Source organism: Astyanax mexicanus, chromosome 1 (assembly GCF_023375975.1).
Source record: "Astyanax mexicanus isolate ESR-SI-001 chromosome 1, AstMex3_surface, whole genome shotgun sequence".
Taxonomy (NCBI): Eukaryota; Metazoa; Chordata; class Actinopteri; order Characiformes; family Acestrorhamphidae; genus Astyanax; species Astyanax mexicanus.
Genome location: NC_064408.1, coordinates 53,325,572 through 53,350,555, shown reverse-complemented (window position 1 = coordinate 53,350,555; position 24,984 = coordinate 53,325,572). Strand labels below are relative to the sequence as shown.

The 24,984-nt window shown below is 38.4% G+C and overlaps 2 protein-coding genes across 5 annotated transcripts in view; both read right to left on the bottom strand.

The window, feature by feature from the left end:
• The window catches only part of adgb (androglobin), a 67,023-nt gene extending 60,552 nt beyond the window's left edge, over positions 1-6,471 (bottom strand). For 2 of the 4 annotated variants that reach the window (XM_007255664.4, XM_049479867.1), the window contains exons 1-5: positions 6,247-6,470; positions 4,704-4,863; positions 4,424-4,516; positions 3,258-3,329; positions 2,136-2,315 (exon numbers count right to left, since the gene is read on the bottom strand). In XM_007255664.4, the coding sequence (XP_007255726.3) occupies positions 2,136-2,315; positions 3,258-3,329; positions 4,424-4,516; positions 4,704-4,863; positions 6,247-6,335 (594 nt within the window). In that variant the 5' untranslated portion in view covers positions 6,336-6,470. Of the gene's footprint in view, positions 1-2,135; positions 2,316-3,257; positions 3,330-4,423; positions 4,517-4,703; positions 4,864-6,246 lie in introns of all 4 variants that reach the window. The other 2 variants (XM_049479885.1, XM_049479876.1) reach the window with 2 other exon arrangements.
• A 2,696-nt stretch (positions 6,472-9,167) lies between these two features.
• The window catches only part of rab32a (RAB32a, member RAS oncogene family), a 29,388-nt gene continuing 13,571 nt past the window's right edge, over positions 9,168-24,984 (bottom strand). The window contains exons 2-3 of the mRNA XM_022665452.2: positions 18,121-18,398; positions 9,168-10,402 (exon numbers count right to left, since the gene is read on the bottom strand). Of these exons, the coding sequence (XP_022521173.2) occupies positions 10,253-10,402; positions 18,121-18,398 (428 nt within the window). The 3' untranslated portion in view covers positions 9,168-10,252. The remainder of the gene's footprint in view (positions 10,403-18,120; positions 18,399-24,984) is intronic.

The window sequence follows — 24,984 nt, the reverse complement described above, 5'->3', positions numbered from 1 at the left end:
GCCCAGAGAGCATCAGTGTAGGGGGACTGTCCTTGACTGAAGTGTACTTAAGTTTGATTGCAGAGAGAGAGAGAGAGAGAGAGAGCAAGTGAGACAGAGAGAGTGTGTATGAGAGAGAGAGAATGAGAGAGAGAGAGAGAGAGAGAGAGGAAGAGAGAGAGAGAGAATATTTTTTTTACTTTTTGTGTTGTCTGTGATTATGTAATGTTTTTGGAAATAGTAGAAAAACTGTGGAAATTTAATGTGAAACCTCTTTTCAGGCTTAAACCTTAAACACAGACTTATATTGTTTTGATTATAACAGGGGGGAACATGCATAGAAGTACTCATACAGATTCTGACAATGTATGTTAGGTCAGAGGGCAATCAAGGCCAGTGGTGATTTATAGAAAGGCAGTAGTACTCTCTCAGTAAAAGAAACTCTCTCACTGGTACACACACAAAGCACACACACACACACACACCCGGCTGTCTGATAAGAGCCGTGTTCTCACTTAATCACTGCCTGCAGGATGTACGCGGCAGTAGGTGTAGAGGGGTTCACCTCTTAATCACGCCTCAGCGCCTGCCAGCCAGCCGCAGAAACACACTGAGGCCAGTGTGGGCTTCCTCTAATAGGGCACCACAGCATATTTTTGGGTCAGCACTGTAAGAGGTTCCAATGAGTCAGAATTTCCCTGTTAGCACTTACTGTTACAGTCTTTCATAGGTGAAACTGCTGCATTGGACTTGACTGGCCAAATTAATGTAATTCATTTAAAAAATGGCAAAGGCTAAACCTAAGAAGTTTATTCACAGCTGGCAATAGCAAAAGCACATTGTAATATTATGCTAATTATTTGCCACTCATGGCTCTATAAAAGGTGGCGATGTAATCATGTCTATACATATTGTACAGACTATTTATTTGTAATAAATAATAATAATAATAATAATAATAATAATAATAATAATAATAATAATAATTTTATTTTAAGGAAAAAAGAAGTCTTTTTAAAAAAAAGAAACACTCTGTAAATATTTGTCACATATTTTAAGTAAAAGCAGTTTTACACTGCAGTTTGTCAAAATATTATACATATAGTACTATACTTTATGAGGCATGTCTGGCCCCTGCATTGACAGTGGATGTGATTTCTACTAGATTCACTTGTCTGTTTGTATGGATAATTCTAACCAGAAACTTCTGCTCACAATCAATATAGAAGAATGTTAAATGCCTGCTGGTTGAGTGTTTAATCTGAACCAAGCCGATATTTTAACTGAGGACTTTCCAGTCAATGCAGAAAATATACGTGGGTAATTAATTATGCAATTGTTCAATTACATTAAATCATCATGTAAACTGGTGTCATGTCTGGTGCTGTAGGCACTTCCTGTCCTTCCACACTGGTCTTCAACGGAGGTGGTCAGCCTAACAACTACAATACCCAGAATGCACCACCCGCTGACAACACACACACTGCTGATCACGTGACACCTCACCTGCTCCGGCCAGGAAGCCCTGAGTATTAGCATTAGTATAAAAGCACTGCTCAGACGCTCATCTGCGCCGCGTATTGCCTAGGTTTCGTCCGACATTACAAAGCGTTATTTCTGTGATTATTTTCTGTGTATGACCTTGCTTTTTGCTTTTTGACTACCGATTTTTGCCTTTGCCTTCGTTGTGGATTTTTTCGTGTATTACCCTGGACTGTTTATCGTTTATGTTTTTCGGATCACCTTTGATACTGCCTGCCTTGTATATGACCATTGGACTGTTTATCGTTTCTGTTTTTGGATTGCCTCTGATACTGCTTACTTCGTGTATGACCACTGGACTGCCTCACTATCCTGTTAAGCTCTCCGCTCCCAGGTATACCTTTACTGGTGTTTTGTTTCTACTGCTAATCTCATTCTCTGTACCCTGTGGGTTTTTAATAAAGTCCTTGACTGGTTCCGCGAGTGTCTGTATTCTGTGCCCCACCGTGACAACTGGCAAAACTGCAATAACTGAAAAAAATTATACATTACATTTTCCTAAATATATTTTCCTAAAGGTATTTCTGTTGGAGGCCTTTTTTGTGCAAACACTAAAACACAAAACACACACACACCATAGACAACAATGAGATCTACATGCTGTTTCAACTCACCATCCAGTAGAGTTTCACCACGTACTTCCCATAGACATTATATAGAGGTACATGGCCTTTCGCCACCTTACAAAGAGAATAGATGTGTTCCCAAGGTCTCCAGGGGTTAGTGTCCTCGCCTGTTGGTTGACTGCAGACTTTCCACAAGATGCAGATCTCACTGATGATCCAGCGCATCAGCTAAGGAGATGAAATGTGTGCAACCAAGAGAAAAACAAACAATATTCCTCAGAGCCTTATAAAACTGCAACTAGTCACTGTGGAAGCAGCATCGATGCTTTTACATTACATTACATTACATTACATTTGGCAGACGCTTTTGTCCAAAGCGACTTACAATAGTCAAGTACAATGTAAAATAAGTTTAAAGGTAAAACATCTTTGGATAAGGATAAAAGGAGGTCAAAGGGGAACAATAGGATAGAGGAGTGAATGAGGGGAAGAAGGAAATGAGGTTAGAAGTAGTTAGTGTGTTAGAGGTGTTAAGAGAGTAAGTGCTCTTTGAAGAGCTCTGTCTTCAGGAGTTTCTTAAAGATAGTGAGAGATTCTCCTGATCTGGTAGTGGAAGGTAGTTTGTTCCACCATTGGGGAACTCTGTATGAGAACAGTCTGGATTGCTTTGTGTGAATGTTTGGCAAAGCGAGGCAACGTTCATTGGAGGAGCGCAGCGGCCGGGAGGTAGCGTAAGCCTTCAGGAGCGAGTGCAGGTAGGAAGGAGCCTGTTCTGTCATCACCTTGTAGGCAATTGTAAGAGCTTTGAATTTGATGCGAGCATCAACTGGTAGCCAGTGGAGCTCAATGAGCAGCGGGGTGACATGTGCCCGTTTTGGCTGGTTGAAGACCAGACGTGCTGATGCGTTCTGGATCATCTGGAGTGGTTTACCACTGCCCAGTTCTGTTTATATGGAACCTGGGCAGTTTGGTAAATCACTTATATTGACAGAGATAAGAGAACTGGCTGGTGTCCTTCAGACTCCGTGATGGGAGAACAATTGATTGTATTTTCATGAAATGCTAAATGGCACCACTGGGATTCAATTTTTGCATAAACAGTTCAATTTATCTTTTAAATCTGATGGAAATGTCTGTGCTGTGACAGATGTGTCTATTTTTGTGACTTACCTCACTCGAGAGCAAATGTTCATTGGCTGAAGTGAGATCAAAGGTTGATTCGTTCTCAACCACAAATGGAACCTAGCATGAAACAGACAATTAGCATATGTGAATAAGACATTTTTTTTAATGTGTAAACAGTAACATAGTATATTCCTTTGGGAATGACCATAGCTGTAAAAGCCTATCTAATCTCATTAAGTCCTGTTCTATTATAGGACTAGATTGTACAATCCTGTATTGATGTCAAAGGTGGTTAGTCTATTTTGGTTGAGGAGATCTCAAGCCTAGCTATAGAGAATTTGGACTCCTGTTTAAAATGCATTTATTCATATTTTTATATATTTGTTCTCTCTCTCTTCCTCAAACAGTCTATTATTTTCATCACTCTCTCTGAACACGCTGACCCGGTGCAGTCTGGGTTCTGTGGAGGACAAGGCTCTATGAATGCTTGATTATGAGGCGTTAATGGACTTTAAAGGCTCCCTAATCAAATCTGAATTAAACTCTCTGGGTTGCTTCCTCACTCTGAGCAAGAAGACTTCTTTCTGTCACACTATTCCACAGTTGGCATGGAAATTAAACCAAGGCCCTGACCCCGGTTTATTCTGTCAATTAGACCTCTCACACACAACCGAGCAAACCCAGAGTTGACTAGCTTCAACACACAGACTGAGCCTAAGTGCTTTCATGACAGTGCAGTGAATTTCTTGTACTGCAGCTTCAGCCTATGACCTGCACTGATAGTTACAAACCACAAGTCAAATAGGCGTAAATGTGCACTACTTCTGCTAAGAACGATGAAATTTAATTACAACACTGCGTCATGTGAGACCAGTAGAAAGCAGATTTTGTCAATTAGGATAAGAGACAGAGCCAAGAACTGTGTCCTAACAGTCTGCAAAGCAGACAGCAGTATACATGCTTTTGCGAGTTTTCTGTCACAGCGTATCCCAAGCTATATCTTTGATGTTTGCTCAATGATAAATGAAAAAATCCATTTTTCTTTTTACGAAAAAAACGTACAACTTTGTGTTTTCCGAGCTCCAATGCACTTCATGTAATGTGCAAAGGGCTGTCTAATAACAAATTGAATGCCAGACACTGTTCAGTGTTCAAACAAAATAAAAAAGGCTGAAATGTATTATCCACTCTTCTAGCTCAAACACTCTCACCTTGTTAATTATGTACTCTGAGGGGCGTTTCCAGGTGTGAACTTTTAAAGATGCTGGGAGATCAACCTTCCCCTCTGGGTCATCGAAGAATTGCTAAAAATAAAAGTAATTTAGTTAAGTACCTTAGTATAGTCTTAAAAAATAATATCATGTAATACCTTTATATTACACTGTCTATATTACACAATGGGAAATGCACAGTCAGCCCTGTTTCACGTGTCCATACAACACTAGATATTGAGATATTGAAACTGCAATATGAATTGACTTAAACACTCACACTAACTGGACTCTTCCCGACTTTGCCATCCTTTGCAGTTGTGGCCACGTCCCATTTCTCTGCACTGACCTCAGTCTCATTCCACTCAGGCCAGACAGGGAAGCGACTCCTCCTCACTTCCCCTAAGCACTCTGATGCACTGACCACTGATGAGGAGACCCTAAACCCAGTGTATTACTTTTAGTATCACTGTTAAACAGTCATCACATCTTCTATATATAGGTATAATGCTAAAATGTTGAACTAGAAAAGGAAGTTGAATGAACTGTGTTGTGAAAATGTAAATATTTCGTGGAGTCTGCAAAGTTGTGTAGCTTTAGATAGCTGAAGGACAGAATAATAACAAGAAGAAGCAGAAGAACGGAAAGTAATAAGTCAGTTTGATAGATGATGATGAAGAACTAACACAGCAAATGAATGGTTAATACTGAGTTTTAGACTCATGCAGCAAACATTTATTTTTTCCATTTCTTATGAGCTGAACATGATGTGCAGATTGACTTCACCTGGATTTAACACTAATTCAGTGTTATGGTTTTGTGTGTATTGGTTGTCTTACAATAAATGCACTACCAGTCAAAAATTTTAAAACAACCCTTTTTTAGTAGGTTAGACAAACTTTTTTTTTATTTTGCAATGTTAAGCTGAGTTAAAGGCATTGCCATGTAGCTGTTAGAGAGTGCAGTAACACGATCTGTTCAAACACATTTTTTAAATCACCTCCTCTTTTTAAAACAATATATGTTTTTTCAGGTTACATTTTTACAATATATTAAAATTACGTTTTTCGTTCATTTGCTTTCCTTAAAGGTGCTGGCTGTGTACTGCAAAACTTGTACACTGGATTTATGATGTTGACTGGATTATTATGATGTGTCTACATTTTCCTTCCCCCAATAAACAGACACTAAAAAGACTCTACTTTTATACTTAATATTTTATTGTATTTTTTTTTCTGTATCATTTTATCTTATCATTCTTTTGAAACCTCTGTTTACTGTGTAAGTTATACCTGCTGCTACTAGATGTCCAGACTTTTCCTCTGGGATCAATAATGTTTCCATCCATCCATTCATCCATCTATCTATTTATCTTTGAACCATTTTCAGTTATTGACTGCACCTGAAGAGCTTAAATTGAAAAAAAAAAATAAAGGGAGAAACACAGGGTGTTGTAAAACTTTTAACCGATATTGTATGTCTAGCTTGTATGTTTGTTTTCTGTTCTTATAGCTTGCCCTGTGTTCCTGTAGTGTAGAGAGTGTAGCTTATTTAATAATGATTACAATAAATATGATTTGTGGGGAGAAGCTTTTTTTCCCTAAAAGCACAGCGAGTGCAGAACAGGCCCAAACATTTAAAGCCAGCACCAACTACAGGCGATGTTAAATAAAGGTTGTTTAAATGTTGTCATTAAAGATGCCATTAACATAAGGAAGTTAAATAAAACCAGTGCTGTTATCTCTCTGTTTGGCTTTATCTTTTATCCTGTCTCAGTGACAGCAGGTGAAGTGAAGGAAGCGGTAAAACACAGCAGCTCTTACTCTTTGGAGGGCGAGTGTCCTAGCGATGAAGGGGCGTTGCTGGAGGAAGGCTTTTTTTTCTTTGCTGGCTGCTGCTGCTGCTTCGACATGTTTCAGGTGGCAGATACTCCTCTTCCTCCCAGTGTTTATTTAGTAAAAATGAGAAACTCAGGATTAAACGAGGGCTGGTTTGTTTTGCTAGCAGCGGCTGAAAGTTTGAACTGTTGCCTAGCTACCGGCGCCACGTGGGACCGCCCGCAGTGCTCTGTGGGTCTCCAGCTCCAGCCTAGTCAATACAGCTAATACAGCTAAAACAGCAGCTACAGCCACAAAACACTGCCCTCAGACTCCACCTGCACTCACTCAGCTCTATACACTACAGACCCGCTCCACACGCTCAGTACAACTCACTCTCCTCCATTTAAACCCTAAAACACACCTATTTTATATTTAATAGATAAACACACCATCTGAAACCAATTTCATGCAGCTCTGGAAAAAAAAAATAAGAGACCAATTTAGTTTCTCTGATTTATAGGTATATTTATAGGCAAATGTTTGATTTAAATGAACATTGTTGTTTATTCTATAAACAACAGACCACAATGATGCAAAGAAAACAAGTTCATATCCATAGAGTTTTAAGAGTTCAGAAGTCAATATTTGGTGGAATAACCCTGGTTTTAAACACAAATTTGGTGCACAAATTCTAGCAATTCAGCTTCGTTTAATGGCTGTGATTATCCATCTTCCTCTAGAAGATATTCTAGAGGTTTTCAATTTGGTCAAATAAAAAAAAACTCATCCTTCTAAGTGGTCTCTTATTTTTTTCCCCAGAGCTGTATATGCCAGGACAGAGAGCTTCCAATATCACACACTGGCTCAAACTAAATAAAATTTAATACATAATCAATTTAAAAACAAGTCGTTTTTTTACCCACCTATTAACTCTTCTGTGTAGTTTATTTTCTGCTGGTAAATGTTATAGCCGTTTTTAACCTACATAGTAGACAGGTCCAGGTTAACTATATTTATTTGCATCTGATTTTTCAGTACAGTGTATTCTTCAATTTTAAACCTCAGAGCTGGGGTAAAGGTCTTGGGGCAAGATTTCAGCAGTTTAAATTGTCATCTAGTATCTGAACATCGGTGATAGCACACCAGCTTCCAGCCCCGTTGAACATAGCTACCACAGTGTTGGACGAAGCACATCAGTCTTCAAAGGTGTCAAAAGTATTTACAATCATCTCTCAGGTAAAAGTATAGATACTAGGCTTTAAAATATTTCTGTAGAAGTTGAAATATTAACTCAAGCTTTTACTTAAGTAAAAGTTCTGGTTTCAGCAAAAATAATATGGGAGTTCTATAGTGCACTTACCCCCTCCCCCAAAACGTTATTTGAAAGCCATGATCATCCGTTATTTTATAATGTAAAAAATTTGGGCTACCAGTTTCAGCCGCATATATGCTCATTGAAAATTCACTCTGGATGGACAGACAATGACAAGCCGGAATAAAAACAAGCTGAAATGAAACAGGAGTAACAAGGCTATTTTAAAAATGTAAGAAATACAAGTAAAATGTCAACTATAAAATAATTACACCGGTAAAGTACAGATTACCAAAATTTCTGGTTAAGTAACAAAGTATTTCTACTTTGCTACTTGACACCTCTGCCAATGTTAGCACACCAGCTAGTGGTCTAATCCAAGAACATTAGGCTTACTTGTTTTATCTTTTTTATCTTGTATTCTCCACACACTGAGCATAGAAAGTGGGTTAAGGGTGGATAAATACCTTGCTTCACGGCGCTCTGCAACGTCACCATCAAACATGAAGCAAAACATGCTCTTCAGGCTGAGTAAGCTTCCGACACCTTCGCATGATGTGATGAAAGCATTTGTTTATTCTCCTTACATAGTTTTGAATCACCCTGAGAATGACTAAGCACTTTATGTAGTCCACTTCCCAGAAAAATTGAAATCTACATTACCTACAGATTCAGAACCTGTAATCTACATCAAGGCCTCTACATCACCCCCTATATCAGGATGTCTGGAAAATTAATTTTACTAGTTAATTTTTTACTTTACAAAAACCATCCGTACAGTAAAGAATTCAATGCAGTAAATCTAACAGCACAATGTTGGAATAATTTACAAAATATCAAGTGTGAAAATCAGCGCTGAAAGCCATGGAGCCATGTGACACCTCTTGGCTGGTACACGTTATTTCCTCACTGAATACAGCCAAGTCTAGATGCTCGAAGTGCCATCGAATGTCATAAGCTTAATGTACAGAGGAAATCAAACTTATATAAGGGCACTGACCTATGTGTGAAAAATCTGGCACTGTACACTGAAACTAAGTGAGCGCTGTGCCATTTCAAAGCTAAAGCGCAATACAGAGCCACACTAAAAGAAAGTTTAGGGTTCCTATACTTTAAATGACACTAAGCAACAGTCCTGAAAAGAGCAGCTTCTTATTGGCATCATATCTGTCTGTTTACTACTCTACTGCATTGGTAACTCTGCAAAATAAATGTTGTATTTTCCTAAGATTGTAGTTCAAGAGGCTTTGTTCCAACTTTCCACATTTTATAAATGCAGAAATTGATCCATTAGGCCAACAGATCTAAAAACAACAGACTACCAGGGGGACCCTTAGGTTTGACACCAGTGTTATAAACCAATGTATGGTGTGGAAATCATATGACCAGCACAAATCTGCGGTTTCAGGCATGGAAACTGGTCAGGTGACATGCCTTAGCAAAAGCATATGCTCACTGAGTTAAGAGCCTCTCCCCTCCCCCAACTGCTAAAAGTGCTGAATGGGTACTACTGTAAGCCTGGACTGTCTAAAATTAATAGCAGATTAATTAACAGTAGAATTTTCAAACAGAGCAAGAGATAAAAAAAATAAATAAATAAATAAATAAAATATTGGTTTAGTTTTTTTTATTTACTGTCAGTGTTATTCCAACATGTGTTGATTCCAGCATATTTAAAAAAAGTTACATTTGCCTCCAGCTCTTTCTGGAATAAAAGGAATGATTAGGACAGGTGTTCAAACACCTTATTCAGTATCATTTCAAAATTGGTACTGAATCAAAATGAACATCAGTCCTTGCATAGAACAGGCTACAGAGTCTGAAGCAGCCCTATTCTCCATAAGACATATTTGAAGTGCTCACATCCACACCTCTGATATACTGATATATCTCTCACTAGAGGACAACCTTATGATTTCGTGACACTCTGGACAAGTGTGTTCTTTGTGATAAGCTTCGTATGCTTGAACTCTGTGAGGCAACTGATACACTGATACAAAATAGACAAAAATGCGAGAGAGTAAAACAGGAGACAGAAAAAACTGAACAACATATGAAACTTTTAAATAAAAGTTGTATTTTCCTACAGGAGAGTGGATAACTCCCAATAAGTGTTTTCCTAGGTGAATGCCTTGTAGCTGGAAGCCACCTTTTTTCCTTCAATTTAAAAGTTTATTGGCTAACCCACATTGGGAAAGCCCTATTACTTCCTAACTTTATGACCAGTGTGGACCATTAACTGCTCACTCTCCCTGCAAACCCATTAGTCATGCCAGCTTTAACTGCATATGGCAGAAAGATGAGATGTACTTGGTACACCCTCCTATGATACCCATAGGATTGCATTCAGTAATGTAACAAGAATGCTATACAATACCAAAAAAAACTGATTCGCCTTATTGGAGGTTTTGCTACAATATAAAAGTTCTTAACACAAACATCATTATACAAAAGTTAGAGAAAGGCAGGAACAAACACAGAACGAGTGAGATATATGGAGTGGTCACTACACAATGCATCATCTTCATGGCTATGGATTCCATCTGGAGACCAGGACATGTGCTTGTGCCGCTGGGTGGACGTAAGCTGAGAGGGATGGAGAGGGCCCTGGTGTTCGAGGAAAAGGGACAGGGAGTCTCAGTCCCTGGCAGATATGCCCTCCTGTAGTACAGGTGAGTGGACAGAGGAGGCCTGATGCTAGCAGCAGCCCGACTTGATCTCCCCAGGCAATGGCTCTTGATCCAGCTTGATGCGGTCACCATTGCTTTCCTCGTACGGAAGGCCTTTATCATTGAGGAGGATGTTCTCCACAAGGAACCGGGCCGCCTCATCAACATTTATATTTTCCTGTAGTGAAACATAAATACAGATACAGTTTTATACCTTAGACACATACTTGTAAAGACATTTGCATATTCCATCTAATAATGAAATAAGATTAACTTTTTATGCACGCACACACGCGCGCACACACACAATACATTTAAACTATCCACTTTACTGTACTAACTCAATTTTCAAAAGCTGTTTTAGTGCAAGGTCGTGAGTATCTCTCCTCAGAAAAGTAGCTGTTCAGCTGTTACTTGACTTGGCAAGCTAAGATAAAAATAAAATGAAAAACAGATAAAAGCACTTTAAAAGAAGCATGAAATGTACATACAGTATGTGGCCAATCAAAACCTGCTGTTAAAATAAGGTTTATAATATTATGAACATTTTAAGGGTGTGAAAGTCAAATGTGCAAAGGCACAATGAGCACAACAGTTGGATAATGCTGCTAGCAGGTAAACATGCGAGAACTTTCCTAGATGAGGAAAGTGGCTGACAGAGGGATACTTTAGTTTGAGAACAGTGGACGTACGGACATAAGCTTGATTTCGTTACAGATAAAAGCTCAAACACCATTTCCCCCTTGCTCAAAATGAGCAGCTTAGGGGTTCTTAGTGCCAGATATTCACCTCATTTAATTATTTAGAGGAGTAATGAGGTTAAAAATAATTTGTAAGAAAAGCTTTTACCTTAACAATGATGAACACTATGTAATGTTACCCAAAGCATCAAAAACCTGACCATGGCAGGCTGTTCACCTAAGTAGACATGCTCATGTGGTTTGAGATACTGTACAAATGTAAATGGAAAAACGGAGCTTTGATTTATTGCATTAATGGTCAGAGAACACCAGATACCCCAAAGAATGACATGCTCTTTTAGTTCAACAAATGGAAAACACTTTTCTAAAGAAGCCTTAAGAATAAGATGACATTACAATACAAAGAGAGGGGGAGAGATTACTCTAACATGCTCAGTGAACATACTGCTGGGTTTATTGTGATTCTTTCCAGAACATCACTTCTATTAAACAGCAAGTCCAAAAACCAGAGAAATGGACAGATCTATCTCAATGGACTCAACAGACAGTAAAGTATCATCATTAAAGCAGTTGGCTAAGCAACACACTCCCACACAAAGACTCCTTCCTCTCTCCTCGCCTCATGATTCTTTCATGATACTTCATCTCATTCCCCTTAGCTGCCCATCCCCCAGTACTAGCAGAATGAGGATATGACTTAAGGGTGTGTGGAAAGAAAAAAAAAATATGACGGGGTTAAAGCAAAGCCAAGCCTGGGTTTTGTTTTCAGCTCTGAGCACAGGAGCAGAAAGCATTAAGCATCCACAGCGGCATCGTCATAAGACGATGAATATTGATAAACCTTATGTCAGTGTGAAGTGCCACTTCAAGGGCTTGTAAAGATCAAGGAGATCATGAATGTAGAAGCTAGACTCGTACTAACGCTGACAAAGCAGAGAGGGGACATCTAGGACGCGAAGCTGTAATGAGCTGCACTGGCAGACTAAGCTCGAATCCTTTAGTTTCCATATAGCTCTCCCTGCAGGATGAACGGAGTCTTTTCCCGAAGCGCCTATCTGTAGTTGGACTGACCATCAGTGTACCGCGTGACCCCGGTTTCCGTCGGAACATTACCGAAGGCTGGATTAGTAAGTTTGTTACCATGGAGACAAGCCCACACTGTCACAATCACTGTTGGCCCCACAGAACACGACGTCCCAATCAGCGTGGGCACCGCAACTTAGCGCACTGCAGACATGGACACTAGGAGCTAACTTCGGCACAACTTTCAGCTTCTTAGGCAGAGATTAACCCTCAGAACCTTAATCCATGGCAATGTGGGAATGTGGTGTCATTTGATTCTCAAAACCGGTGGAAAAAGAGCAATTATTATGCAAGGAAATAATAATTATTAAATCTGATATACACTAACAATCAGCATCTATGCAGGGCCGCTGGTTACCTGAAGCTAATTAATGACACTGGCATATTCTGGCATGCTTCAATACACACTAATTCTGTTCGTGTAGCTCAATATATATTGCTCATATTAGTCTACATAATTTCTCCTTTTGATTTTTATCATCATCACATAAATTTTCCATCACATTCGTGAATTTTAGACTGGCATAGACTTAAACCTCCCTGTAATGAACATCAGTCAGTAACAGATGCTGTAAACACTGTATATCTCTTACAACTATAGACACATTTATATAGCTACACCTTTATATACCTAAAATTATAGAAAACAGTCACAGATATTTAAAGTTATTTTCATAAGATTCTAGAATACTCCAATACAGAGTAATTAAACTCTTAATTTGTTTTTTTTACGTTAATAGCTGAACTATGTTGCTCTGTAGTTATAAAATGCTAGCTAACAGCCAAGCTCAGCAGTACGTGTGTGTTGGCTTAAATGCTAACTGTACTTTTTTTTTGGCTGATTTGTTACTGTGCTGGTTAGATATGGTAAGTTCAGCTGTTTGATGTGTGTATGCTGTCTGTACATTACTCTGCTCTTCAGTTATGAAGGTCAGAAAACCAGGCTACAGTGCCAGTCATTTTTTTTTAGATTTTCTAATTCTGTGTATTTATGGGGGTTTTCCGTGTTCATATCTAATTTCTGCTTTTTTATTTCTGTCTGTGTTGTATCTGCTAATTGCTTCTGGTAACCTTTATTTTTCTTCTGATTAGCATTCCAATCGGACATATCCTTTTGAGTGTTTATTTATTTATTATTTATTTGATGATGAGTGTTTAGATTATATCCCAATGTCTGAGATTTGGTCCAAGTTGGCATTGAACATGAACATATCATAAAACAAAATCTGTGGACATTTATCATGTGAGCATAATTGTAAAGATAACAACACTGCTAATAGACGTTTACATGCTGGATAGCTGCATAAAAAGTATTAGTTAATAAAACATAAAAAATATATTTGTATATAGGACATGGGGCAGTAATGAAAGGACAATAGACAAATAAGAAAAGATAAGGTGCATAGGAAATGTACATGAAGGCAGAGGTGTGATTAAGCTGTAAACTAAATTATTACAACAAGTAATACATAAGTACCTGTAATTAATATGTAGTCCAGCAACACACAGCACAGCTTGTTTAAAACCTATCCACAAATGTTCTCTGAAGTTTAGGTCAGAGACTGTGATGGTCATTCCACAAGTCTGGTCTGTATCTCTATAGATAAGTGTATAAGCAATACTTAGTTGAGGTCCAGCCTACTTACAGATTTCTTCACTTGTACAAAATTAGCAATGTGTGGCAAAAACACAATCCCAACACAGCAGTACCTCACAACAGCTTCTTTTTTTCTCTAAATTTACCTCTACCAACTGAGAGCCAAGAGATATTCTGGCCCTAATCAGTCCACAGCACTTGCTTGGATGATATGTAGCATATTCATATAGTATTATAGAGTTTTACCATGCTTACACCTGGTTAACACAGATCCTCCACATTCACACAAATATCTTCACCAAAATTTATGGAATTGGCTCAAAATTCACACAAACAGCCTTTTACAATAAAACTGCTCCCTTAAAGAGGGCCTAAAGGAATATTGGCTTATTAGAGGCTTTCCATCACATAGTTTTATAATAAAGATAACTGTAAAATAGGACAATTGTTATTGTTGACATGTTTTAAACGTTATGTTGCCTGTGTAGAATTTAAGTTGGAAATTGATGAGCCCTGAGGAAAAAAAACCTGGCTTCTTCTTCACTATATCAAACCTGGCTCTTCTAACGAGCATGATTCCAGAGAGCCTGTTCTGTATGTGTTTTGTTGTCCTTTTTATTCTGCCTCTTTAGCTCTCCACTGTATTTCCTCTTCAGTAATCAAGAAAAACGAGGCTGAGAGTGTAAAACAAAACAAGCCAGCTGAGACCTCCAGAGAGCTAGAGAGAACGTGCGAGAAAGACATGGGGGGTGGAGGAGCTCTGCCATCCGTCTGGACACAAGAGGCCTTGTGGAACACAAGGAGGTCCTGATAAATGAGGAATGACACATCTGCATACACACACACACACATATATGCATACGACAGGTGCCAGAGCTCCCCTCCAGACATCTGTGTGGCTGCAAGTCCCTAATGGACAGATTTAGCCCACAAACATGTGCTTAGGCAGACTGGGTGATGAGACACCTTCTGTCAAACAGCTACCACCAGTCACAGACACAGACGCCTGCAAACAGACACACACACTCATGAGTACTGACATGGGTTAAATATTGGGTTAAAAAAAGGTCCTAACCGAATGACAGGCATTTGTTTTGAGTGAAGAATGATAACAAGAGCAGGGATCATTGGGGAACATATTAAGGTTTATTAATAAAGTATTTAGTTTGGTATTACACTGCCTTTTGTATCATTATACACGGACAGGCCCAAAGTCATGGGATAGCAGATAGCAGTATTTAATTTGATCATGGCGCATATCCTCAGAGGATGACTTGGGAATGCCCACATCTGTATCTGAAAGCTAGTTTTTGAGTAGTCAGTGTGCTCTTGGCTAAATGATGTGAAATAATTAGAATAATAGGACGTAATAGTGGGTGCCAGGTGGATATGCCATTCCATTTCAGAAGTTGTGCCAGCACAGTGTCACGTGTCAGTCAGTGTCCGGGAACAGCCACAATAACTTATGTATCAGTGATAAGTCATAGAAGCCATTACCACCCACAGTGTACAGTGTAGTAGGTGGTAATTATTGTGACTGGCGGCATCTGCCAATAATTGTCCATGTGAACAGACAGGTAACTCACATGAACACACATATCTTTCAGGTTATTGCAGTGTTCTGTATCTTTAATGAACATGGCAAAATTCATGGGACATAATACTAATGCCATGACATTTGGTATGTCAGTGTTTATTGGATTTATCAAAGGTTATTACTAGGCCTTTTCCACCAATGTAAAATGGGCTCTGTTCCGGTTTGCACACCTAACTTTAAACCATTTGGCACATTTCCACCAACAAAAATATGTTCTGGAACCAATAATGTTCATTCCCTCCTGAAACCAAAAAACATTGTGCAACTCCCTCTGTTGATGACATAATCTGGGTTGCATTTTTGTTTCCACTGAAACTGGTGCAAACATCTACTGGTTCTTTTAAGCCTGAATGGAGCCAGATACAGAGTTCTTCTGGGCTAGTAAGGATGTAAGGATAAAGTCTGGAGCATGCTATGTACCTATCTGTCCTTAGCAGACCCTTCATTTTAATTGTTGTAAGCCTGACTGATATACTGACTGATATCAAAGTATCAATCCATTTTGCACTACATTTCATTCAAATACCTCAACAATGATGAACACCATAATTTTGCAGTCTTCAGCAATATCCGGTAAATTCGCTGGGAAATTAAATAGTAAGGCAAACAAACAGCATAGTGTTAACGGTTGCCATTATAAACCTTCATCTGAAAATCCTTTCTGTTGTCCAACTGTTTAATGCAATTTCACTACTGTGATTGTTTTTAGAATATTATCAGTTTCACAATCACAGCGTTTCTTGTAATTGGTGCTGTGATTGCAGTAAAGTCATTTTCAGAGGGCAAACAAACTGGCACCAAAAAACAAACTCACCAACACAGTAAATACAGAACGCTCTCCTCTCATGCCACAGTATTGGAGTTTAGCTATCTAGTTAATGCATTAGGTTTTTAGATCTGTTAAGGTCCTAACCACTGCTAATCAGTCCTAGCTCATCTATCTGTATCTAATAAGAGCTTAAAAATAATTACAATTGGAAAATTTCCTAAGCGCTGTCCTTCTTTTTCCAACCAAACTTAACAGTGAAATATTTTGTCATTAACCATATTTTTAGGCCTTTTTTATAAAGCACTTATTATGGGTGAACAACTGATACTGATCAGTGCTGGAATCAACCAATACTCAGCAGCTAATATTAACACATTTTATTATGACAAATTTGTGTTTTGAGATTTTAAACATATAAAATGTGAAGAAGAAAAAATATATATATATTTTTTGTGGGGCTGTCAGTTGCTTTTGGCTGCTCAGCTAGGGTCGAATAATACAACTACAACAAAACAATAGCTTCAGTAATAGAGGAAGTGACCAAACAGGGGTCAGTCATTCATATGTGAAAGCAGCAATAGCTCTCTCCCTCTCCCTCTATTTGACACACAAACAATTATTTCCCTTTTTGCTACCCCTCTGTCAACCAGCCAGGCACTCAAAAGGATTAACACAGATCATTTCTTAAAGTAAGTGAGTTTGTGTGTGTGTGTGTGTGTGTGTGTGTGTCTTTATATATTTGTATGTGTGTGCAAAGTGGGAGAGAGGGGATTACACTAAGAGAATTTGTCAGAAAGACTCTTGAAGTGGAACCACAAAGTGCTCTAAGACATGTCTGTGTGGCTTGCAGTTAATGGCATCAGTGACACCATGTCTCAGAAGGAGTCATTGTCTTTGCTAAAATTTAACTGCTTCAGCAGACAGGACCACCTCACAGGTATTACTCCAACACAAACTGAAGGGACTTACTGTTATTTGTATGCAAGCCTGTGAAGATTACAAACACAAAGTAAACCATTACACACACTGAAAAAAGCCTGATTATGTATTTGCTTTATTCTTTGATGATTGACAATTTCATTTTGTTTTAGTCTTTTTTCTTGCTGTAAAAGTTATGCCTAACTATATGACCATATATGACCATTCTGACCAATGCTGTTTGGTTACTAGCATACTTTGAATAACACCTTGAAGAGTTTGTCATGTCTGGTGCTGAAAGCATGTCTAAGTCTCCCACATCATGTCTAAGTCTCTCCTACATGCAATAATTATGTAACTACTGGTGATGTATTTACAGCAGTTAATATACATGCTATTTATACATGTATTATATGTATAATCACATTGTTTAACTACTAGTCAAACTTACAATTACATAGGTTTTATTTTTGCAATGCAGAAGTTATAGTGAATACATCACCAATTTCAACATAAGTTAGCATCTTTACATTTCACAGCACAATATTTGTTTACATGCTTAATTCAATACTGTGTGACATGTAACAAGGTGTAAAAGTAATGTCACATTAAATACACTTGAAAGTTTTCTTAAATTTGTGTTAAATTCATAAAAAATATAAATTCTATATAACAAATCTGTACAATTTAATGAGTTTCACTTTATCATCACGTTATCAACAACATATTATTTTTACTTTTGCCTAAAGGTTGGTTTACAATTCTGCATCAAGTCAACGTGTTGTCTTTGGCATAGCCTTTGTGTAATTGTGAAGATCTGTACAAATATACATCTATATTTGGATGCCTTGCCGCTTTTGTAAGCAGAATATTTGCTTCACGTGTTTACTGGCCCATAACAAACCCGTGACCCGGGCCTGAATGGTGGGATAAACTGACTCATTTAGCACAGAAGTGATGTTTTAGCTCTAATTCCAGGAAATATGCCAGATATTTTGGCTTAGAAATGCTGGGTTTACACAGCTTTGATCTTAATGACCACTGTAGTAGTAGTAGGTGAAGGGTCTTTCCCAGCTATGCACAACTATAAAACTGGAGGGCCCCACAATTAGAGAGGGAGAGAGTTTAGTGTGAAAGTCCTCACATATACTGGGAGCATGGAAACCCTTAACTGGGGATGGCTGTGGCATTGCAGATACATGTTTATGTGGGTGTAAACGTATACAATTACCTTCGCTGATGTCTCAAACCAGCCCAGAAAGCCAGTCTCCTTGCAGAAGGTGTCCATGAGGGAGGCATTGTTGGATCCATCTTTCTTCTGGTCACATTTATTGGCCAGCAGGACAGAGGGAATGGGGTTGCCATTGGCCAGTTTCACCTTACTGTCCAAGTCATGCTTCCATTTTGACACAGCCTCAAAAGTGGAGCTTCTGGTCACATCAAAGACCACAAACGCTCCCACAGCCTCCTTATAGTACACTCTGGTCATGTTCCCAAACCGCTCCTGACCTAAAATACAATGAAGACACAACATTATGATATAATTATGTTATAATAAATTTATCTTTCTTACATGTTCAATATTCAAGGCATGTTTTAGTACAACAGGGTGGAACCCCCAAACAACCTGAGACAATTAGTAGAAAGCCAAGATACCTTCAGGAAAAAGGACGCCACGAACTGAGAGAGCTGCACTAGCTGTGAAAAAGACCTCTCTGTTTAAATGCCTGAAGCGAAACCTAACTGTGTTTAGCTGTGTAGGACTGATGATTGTTCTAGCCCTAAGCTATGTGAGCTTAGGAGAGAGTCGGCGAGTGGCACATTCACACTGAGCTTTTTCTATTTTTTCTCCCTCTCTCTCAAGGTTCATCATGCCTGGGGAGAGATCAAGTGGAGCATGGTGCAAAGTCTTCGAAAGCTGGATGGACAGAAAAAAAAGAGGAAAAAAAAAGACTGGTGAAGATGGAGAGGGAGAGGTTCCTCAGTAGTGGCTGCTAATACTACTTCAAAGCACTGTCTAAATATGTGTACACTCACGCACACAAAACATGTGCCAGCTTGGGGTGGAATCCCAGAAAATCCACTACAACACCAACCTGTGTTTGATAAAATGACAAAATCACTTCCCATGAGAAGAATGTCAATAAGCAAACGAGAAACAAGATGAAGTGATGGAACGAAAGAGGTCAGCAAAGCATGAGCTGTTAGGCTTTAAAAGAAAATGGCGGTCTTGACTCACACGTACAAAAAAAGATTAAACTGAGCTTGACCTCCTTTCTCATCTAACACACTGAGGCATTAATGCAAAAGGATAGAGAGGGGGAGGAAAATGAGGGAGAAAAGAAGAAAGAAGAATAGAGAGAGAGAGACAAGCGGCAGTATAGCAAGAAATGAAAGGATGGATGAAGCAGAGTGTAAGTGAGAAAAAGGGAAACAGACAGCGAGGCTGCATTGCCGCAAGTTCACTGTGCTCACAATGACGTCCACAGAGAACTTGAAAAGGCTTAACATGCACAATACATTGTCCTACAGTGTATTCGACCAAAAATCAGTGGCTTACACAAAAAATGCCCGGTTATAAAATGAAAAGAGGCCATCACTATTAATGGCCTTGGTGTAATTTGTTCAGGAGCAGACCTAAAACTAAATCAGTCCCTTCTTAGAGAGAAGTCCAAAGAATAAGCACGCAGAAAATACACAATTGTGCAGAACTCTGTGTTCACTGAGTGTCCAGGAGCGGACCATTTAACCACTTTCCATTGGTCATTATATACTCAAATGCAGTGTTTTATTTATATATACAGTGTTCTACAACAGGCATTTTCTGTAGGATTCTGCAATAGAACTGTGCACCAATTTTAGGAGTTATTTACAATAATAAATTACTAGTTTAGCGGGACTTTGTGAGTAAATAATAAACCAGAAATGATAAGAAGTTTATTTCCATTCCCCATTTTCATAAAGCAACTTCACAAAGATTCTTGTTCAAACCACGAGTGAGTAAGCAAACAGTGACAGTGGCAAGGAAAAATTCCCTAGGAGTGGGAAGAAGAAACCGTGAGAGGAACCAAAATTCAAAAGGGGAACCCATCCTGGTCTGGTTGACGATGGACTACAAAACAAATAACAGTTACAGAAGGATATACGGAAATACCTAATGGGTAAATACAGCAATGAAATCTAATAAAGAAATCTAAGTGCGTAATACTAATAGCACTTCCCCAATTTAACTACTGAAACCAGAAATTAATGATAAAAGTTGTCATGGGGAATAGAGATTTGATTTATGATTGCCATGAAAATATGAATGTGTAAATATAAACTCCGTATGATTAGATGGAGTCACTGTGTATCATTCAACTATTCAGAGCACTTTGCACAAGGAGAGGCTGTATAGGAGAGTATTGCAGGAGAAGCCTTTTCTGAGCACATGAAACAGGTTTGCTAAAGCACATTTGAACAAGTCAGCTTCATGTTGGAATAAGGTGCTGTGGACTGATGAAACTATTTTGTTATTTGGCGAAAACATAACACAGAATTCCAAGACAAGCACTTACTACCCACAGTAAAATGTGGTGGTGGTTCATCATGCTGTGAGGCTGTGTGATCAGTGCAGGTACTAGAAATCTTGTTAAAGTTGAGGGTCTCATGGATTTCAGTCAATATCAGCAGATTCATGAGAACAATGTTTAAGAATCAGTGAGAAAGTTAAAGTTGCTCCGGAGCTGAATACTTCAACAAGACAACGACCCTAAACACTAAACTCTGCTCCAAATCTACTAAAACATTCATGCAAAGGAACAAGTACAACATTCTGGAATGATCATCTCAGTCCCCAGACCTGAATATTAATGAAAATCTGTGGTGCGATTTAAATAGGGCTGTTTATGTTCAGAAACCATCAAACCTGACTGAACTGGAGATGTTTTGTAAATAAGAATGATCCAAAATACCTTCAGCCAGAAGCCAGACACAATAGGAAGAGTTTAGAGGCTGTTATTTCTGCAAAAGGTCTACTAGATACCTGCCTAATTTTGTTTAAAGAATTACTGCACACTTTCTTTAAATCCTATAAACCTCATTTCACTTTTCAAATATTACTGGGTTCATCTGTTATAATATATGTTTAACTGAAATTGCTGATCTGAACAAACAATAATTTATAAAGGAAAATCATAAAAATTATAAATGGGTGCCCAAACCTTTACATACCACTGTACATTTCTTGCTCTGTTTACACATGTGCTCACTTGGACATTGCCCAGACTAAGGGAACTGGCAGGATAAAGTCTGGGTAATGTTGCATTCACATATTCAGATCCTCTTTGTAATGTCCTGGAAGTTCTGGGTTTCCCTGTATGTGTAAAGTGGGCTTTAGAAGTAATGGTTAATAGTTATTAAGAGTCTATATGCATGGATCAGTAATATTGAGTGAAGCACACTGGTGAGGTTCTCTGACTTGGCTGGAGTGTGAATAGTACATGTAGAAACCTCCAGGATGTTCTGGAGAAAAAATATTTACAGTAAATAGCAACAGACATTTTTGACCTAAGATGCCCAATCTGTCTGCCTCTATGCTGTACAACTAATAGCAAAAAGAGCAGTTTCACTCTGAGTTGAATGTGTGTGTTATGTAATCTACATTAAGAGAATACATTTTCATGTATTTTGTGACCAGTATGCATCAGAATTAGTTAGTCAGTTGTATGCAGTACCAAAGTGTTTGGTCAAAAACTTTTATTATTTTAAAACTGCAGTTTAAAACTGGAGCCACCAAACATGTCTAAGCTGCTGAGGTTTGGTGTTAGGAAGGTATTCCTTTAAGTAAGCAGCAAAACTGAGTCATCTAAGCGAGGATGCAAGATCTGTTCCTCCAGGTGTTGAAGGTAAACATCAGAAAGCTTCTGTGTGCCGGCACCTTTCAACATCCGCTTCGTGCCCCACGGCAGAACCGTTTGACTGATGAGAAGAAGACTTCTCAGAACAGTTACATGATTCTGGAAGATTCCTGTGTGTAAGCAGTGTTAAGCTGGAGCTCAGATCAGAGTTCACACACACCGGAGGACTCTGATCACACTGCTGTCTCCATCATCTGACACCACTTTGTTCTTTTCACTCTCTTGTTCTCCAGGCAAGAGATACAGCAAGAGTGCTGCAGGCAGAGGATTGTGTGTGTGTGTGTATATGTGTGGCACCAGGCATTAATATGAGAATTTTTGTGAATTATATTAAGATATTTCAGTGATAGTGAAAACTCTGTAGATTACAGTGGCTTTGATTATTCTGTCACAGTCTGGCCCATTGGACAGAGACACAATTTCTGTAATTTTGCATCTGTAGCTCAATTCAGTGGATTTAAAATGAGGCCATCAAGATGTGACCTAATTGTAGACTTTTGTTTAACAAAAATATTGAATCTTTCACAAAGTACCTCCATTTTCACAGACACTAAATAATCAATAACTGACAAATAAGATATTTAATGGTTAATAAGATATTTCATTTTTAACTTGGTAGCTGTTTATGGGAAATCTTAATAAACTGTCCTAAAAGATATTGATGCAAATAAAGAAGACCATCATTATACTAATATAAAAAAAAAAAATATCAGAATGATTTAAAACCTTAAGAATGGCCAAATTAACAAATTTGAACATTCTCAAAAATGCACTGCTCAGCTTAGCAATGCTATAAAAATCAAGGAAAGCGACAAAAAAAAACTAAAATAGACGACTGTAGAATGTTTTGCCGGATGACAGGCTTGCAAGGACAACTATTTGCATTTGAAAGATATACTGTTCTAGGAATAATTGAAATACAGTGTTATTTGAATTTTAAGATCATTTTAAGTTAGGCATGCAAGGCCTGCCAGAATGATACTATAGTTAGGTATAGTAATACAATAACACCCTTTAAAGGCACATTTAATTTTATGTTCCACACATGGCTATGTTCATATATTGTATGATAAACTGATAAATGTAATTATGGTGACAGTTCCACACCAGGTGAGCGTATCATTGTCAATGTCTACAATTAAGAAATTTAGAGGATAACTCAACTCAAATCACTGATAACACTATTTAAAAAAAAAACCTGCCCCCAGTTTTAGAACAAGATGAGTGTGAAGAAGGAAAGAAATATTGAAATGAAGTGATCTATAAAAATGATAAAGGCATTATTATGGCAAGGGTATATATGGCTGCCAATGGAATCGATCACTGCTTTTCATTAGCGATGTAAGTGTTGATAGAATAAGTTCAGAAGAGTTATGAGCTACACTGTCTTCTTTAAATCCAACACTTTTACAAACTGAACAGATGGATAAGGACCCAAAAGGGAACGCAACCCGAGAGGTTTCTCAGAAAAAAACTGAAAAAATGTTAAAGAGTAGAGTCTGTCAGTTCAGTTCAAAGAATTAAGCAGCTTTACACTTATATAAGACAAAACTGAAGGCAAAAATACCCAAGCAGTAACTGAAGGGAGCTGCAAAGAATCTGAGAGTGAAGATTCTGGCAGGCCTCGCAAAGAATCGCAAGGGAGGAAACTCAACATTTGTTGATGTTGTTATGGGTGTTCATGGTGTACAGAGGCAACTTTTTTTTTATTGTAGGTCAGCCCATCACTGTTACATCAACGGCAGCACCAGATTATTTTTATCACATTTTTAAAAATCTCATAATGCTGGTGTTTTTGAACATGCTTGCATTTATGCTCCAAGATCACAGAGATCCAAGGACTGACAGGAAATGTCTCCAAGATCATTAATATTATGCATAGACTGTGGCAGCAGCGGGCAGAAAGTTTTTAATCCAATAAGGAAGTTCATTCAATGAGAAACAAGGGAGTCAAATTTGATACTGGGTAATCAAACACTCTTCATCTAATAATTAAAAATTTACTTTATGATTTAGGTGTAGGTCACAGATCCCATTCTTCATTTATTTCTTTTTTTTCTTTCACACACACACATAAGAGAGAGAGAGAGAGAGAGAGAGAGAGAGGAGATTCATGTTTGAGTCACACTAGATGAATTAATTTATCTAGACATAGAGAGATCCCTCTTTAGTCGCTAAAACAAAGCAATGCAACGCTATAATTCATTGTACATGTATAATACATGTATAAAAACAGATATTTACATCATTTTTCTGCAACATTTCTTCATCCAAATTAACTTTAGCCATTTAATGGTCTACTGCTAATGGTACAGCCCTAAAGCACGTGTCTCACCCCCAATGGTCTCAGTTTCATTATCTTCTCTCTCTCAGCTGTGCACTTTACATGCCAAAAGCTCCTCGGGTCTCTCGGCAGCTAATTGCTCTTGATTGCCCAGCTAAATTTAGTCCTTTTAACCTCAGGTGAATGCCCCGGGGGTCTGACACACAAGAGGAGAACTCCTCGTTCTTCTGCGGTTTGGTGTTGGTCCCTGAAAAAGCCCGCACGGCAGCTTTGGGCTTCAGACTGGAGCCTCTGTAACACAGCTTCTCCTCCTTCCCTGCTTTTTAATTGACAGGATCTCAGAGCTCAAGGCTGGTGTTCTGTGAATGCTGCTCCAGCTCTACGGTGAGAGAGAGAAAACACAGAGAGTGACAGAGACAGAGAGAAAGAGAGAGAGAGAGAGAAAGCGATGGACAAGTCTGCTCCGTTTAATACTGGCCAAAAAATCTTAATAACGGGATTTGTGAGAATGTCAGCTATTAGTAACTGTGAGGAGAGAAAGAGGGACACAGAGAGAAATGGTTTAAAATGGAGCGGATTACAGCAGGAAGGTGCAAGTGACAGGTTAAAGCCACTATTGAAAGAGAAAGCACACACACATACACGCATATAATCACAGTTTATGAGTTTGGCAATATATCGGCATACTGTGCTCTTCTTTCGATTGGGCACACATTAAAATAAAGCTGCAACAACCATGACACCAGTTTGGACACAGGACTTAGAATGCAGGTCACAAATAATACACAACAAAAAGCATGCCAAAAAACTGGAGCTGCACAATAATGTTGTGTTGTGTAATGACAACAGAATGTTAAATATTTTATTATTTAATAAGTATTTGAACACTATTTAGGGAATATCATTTAGCTAG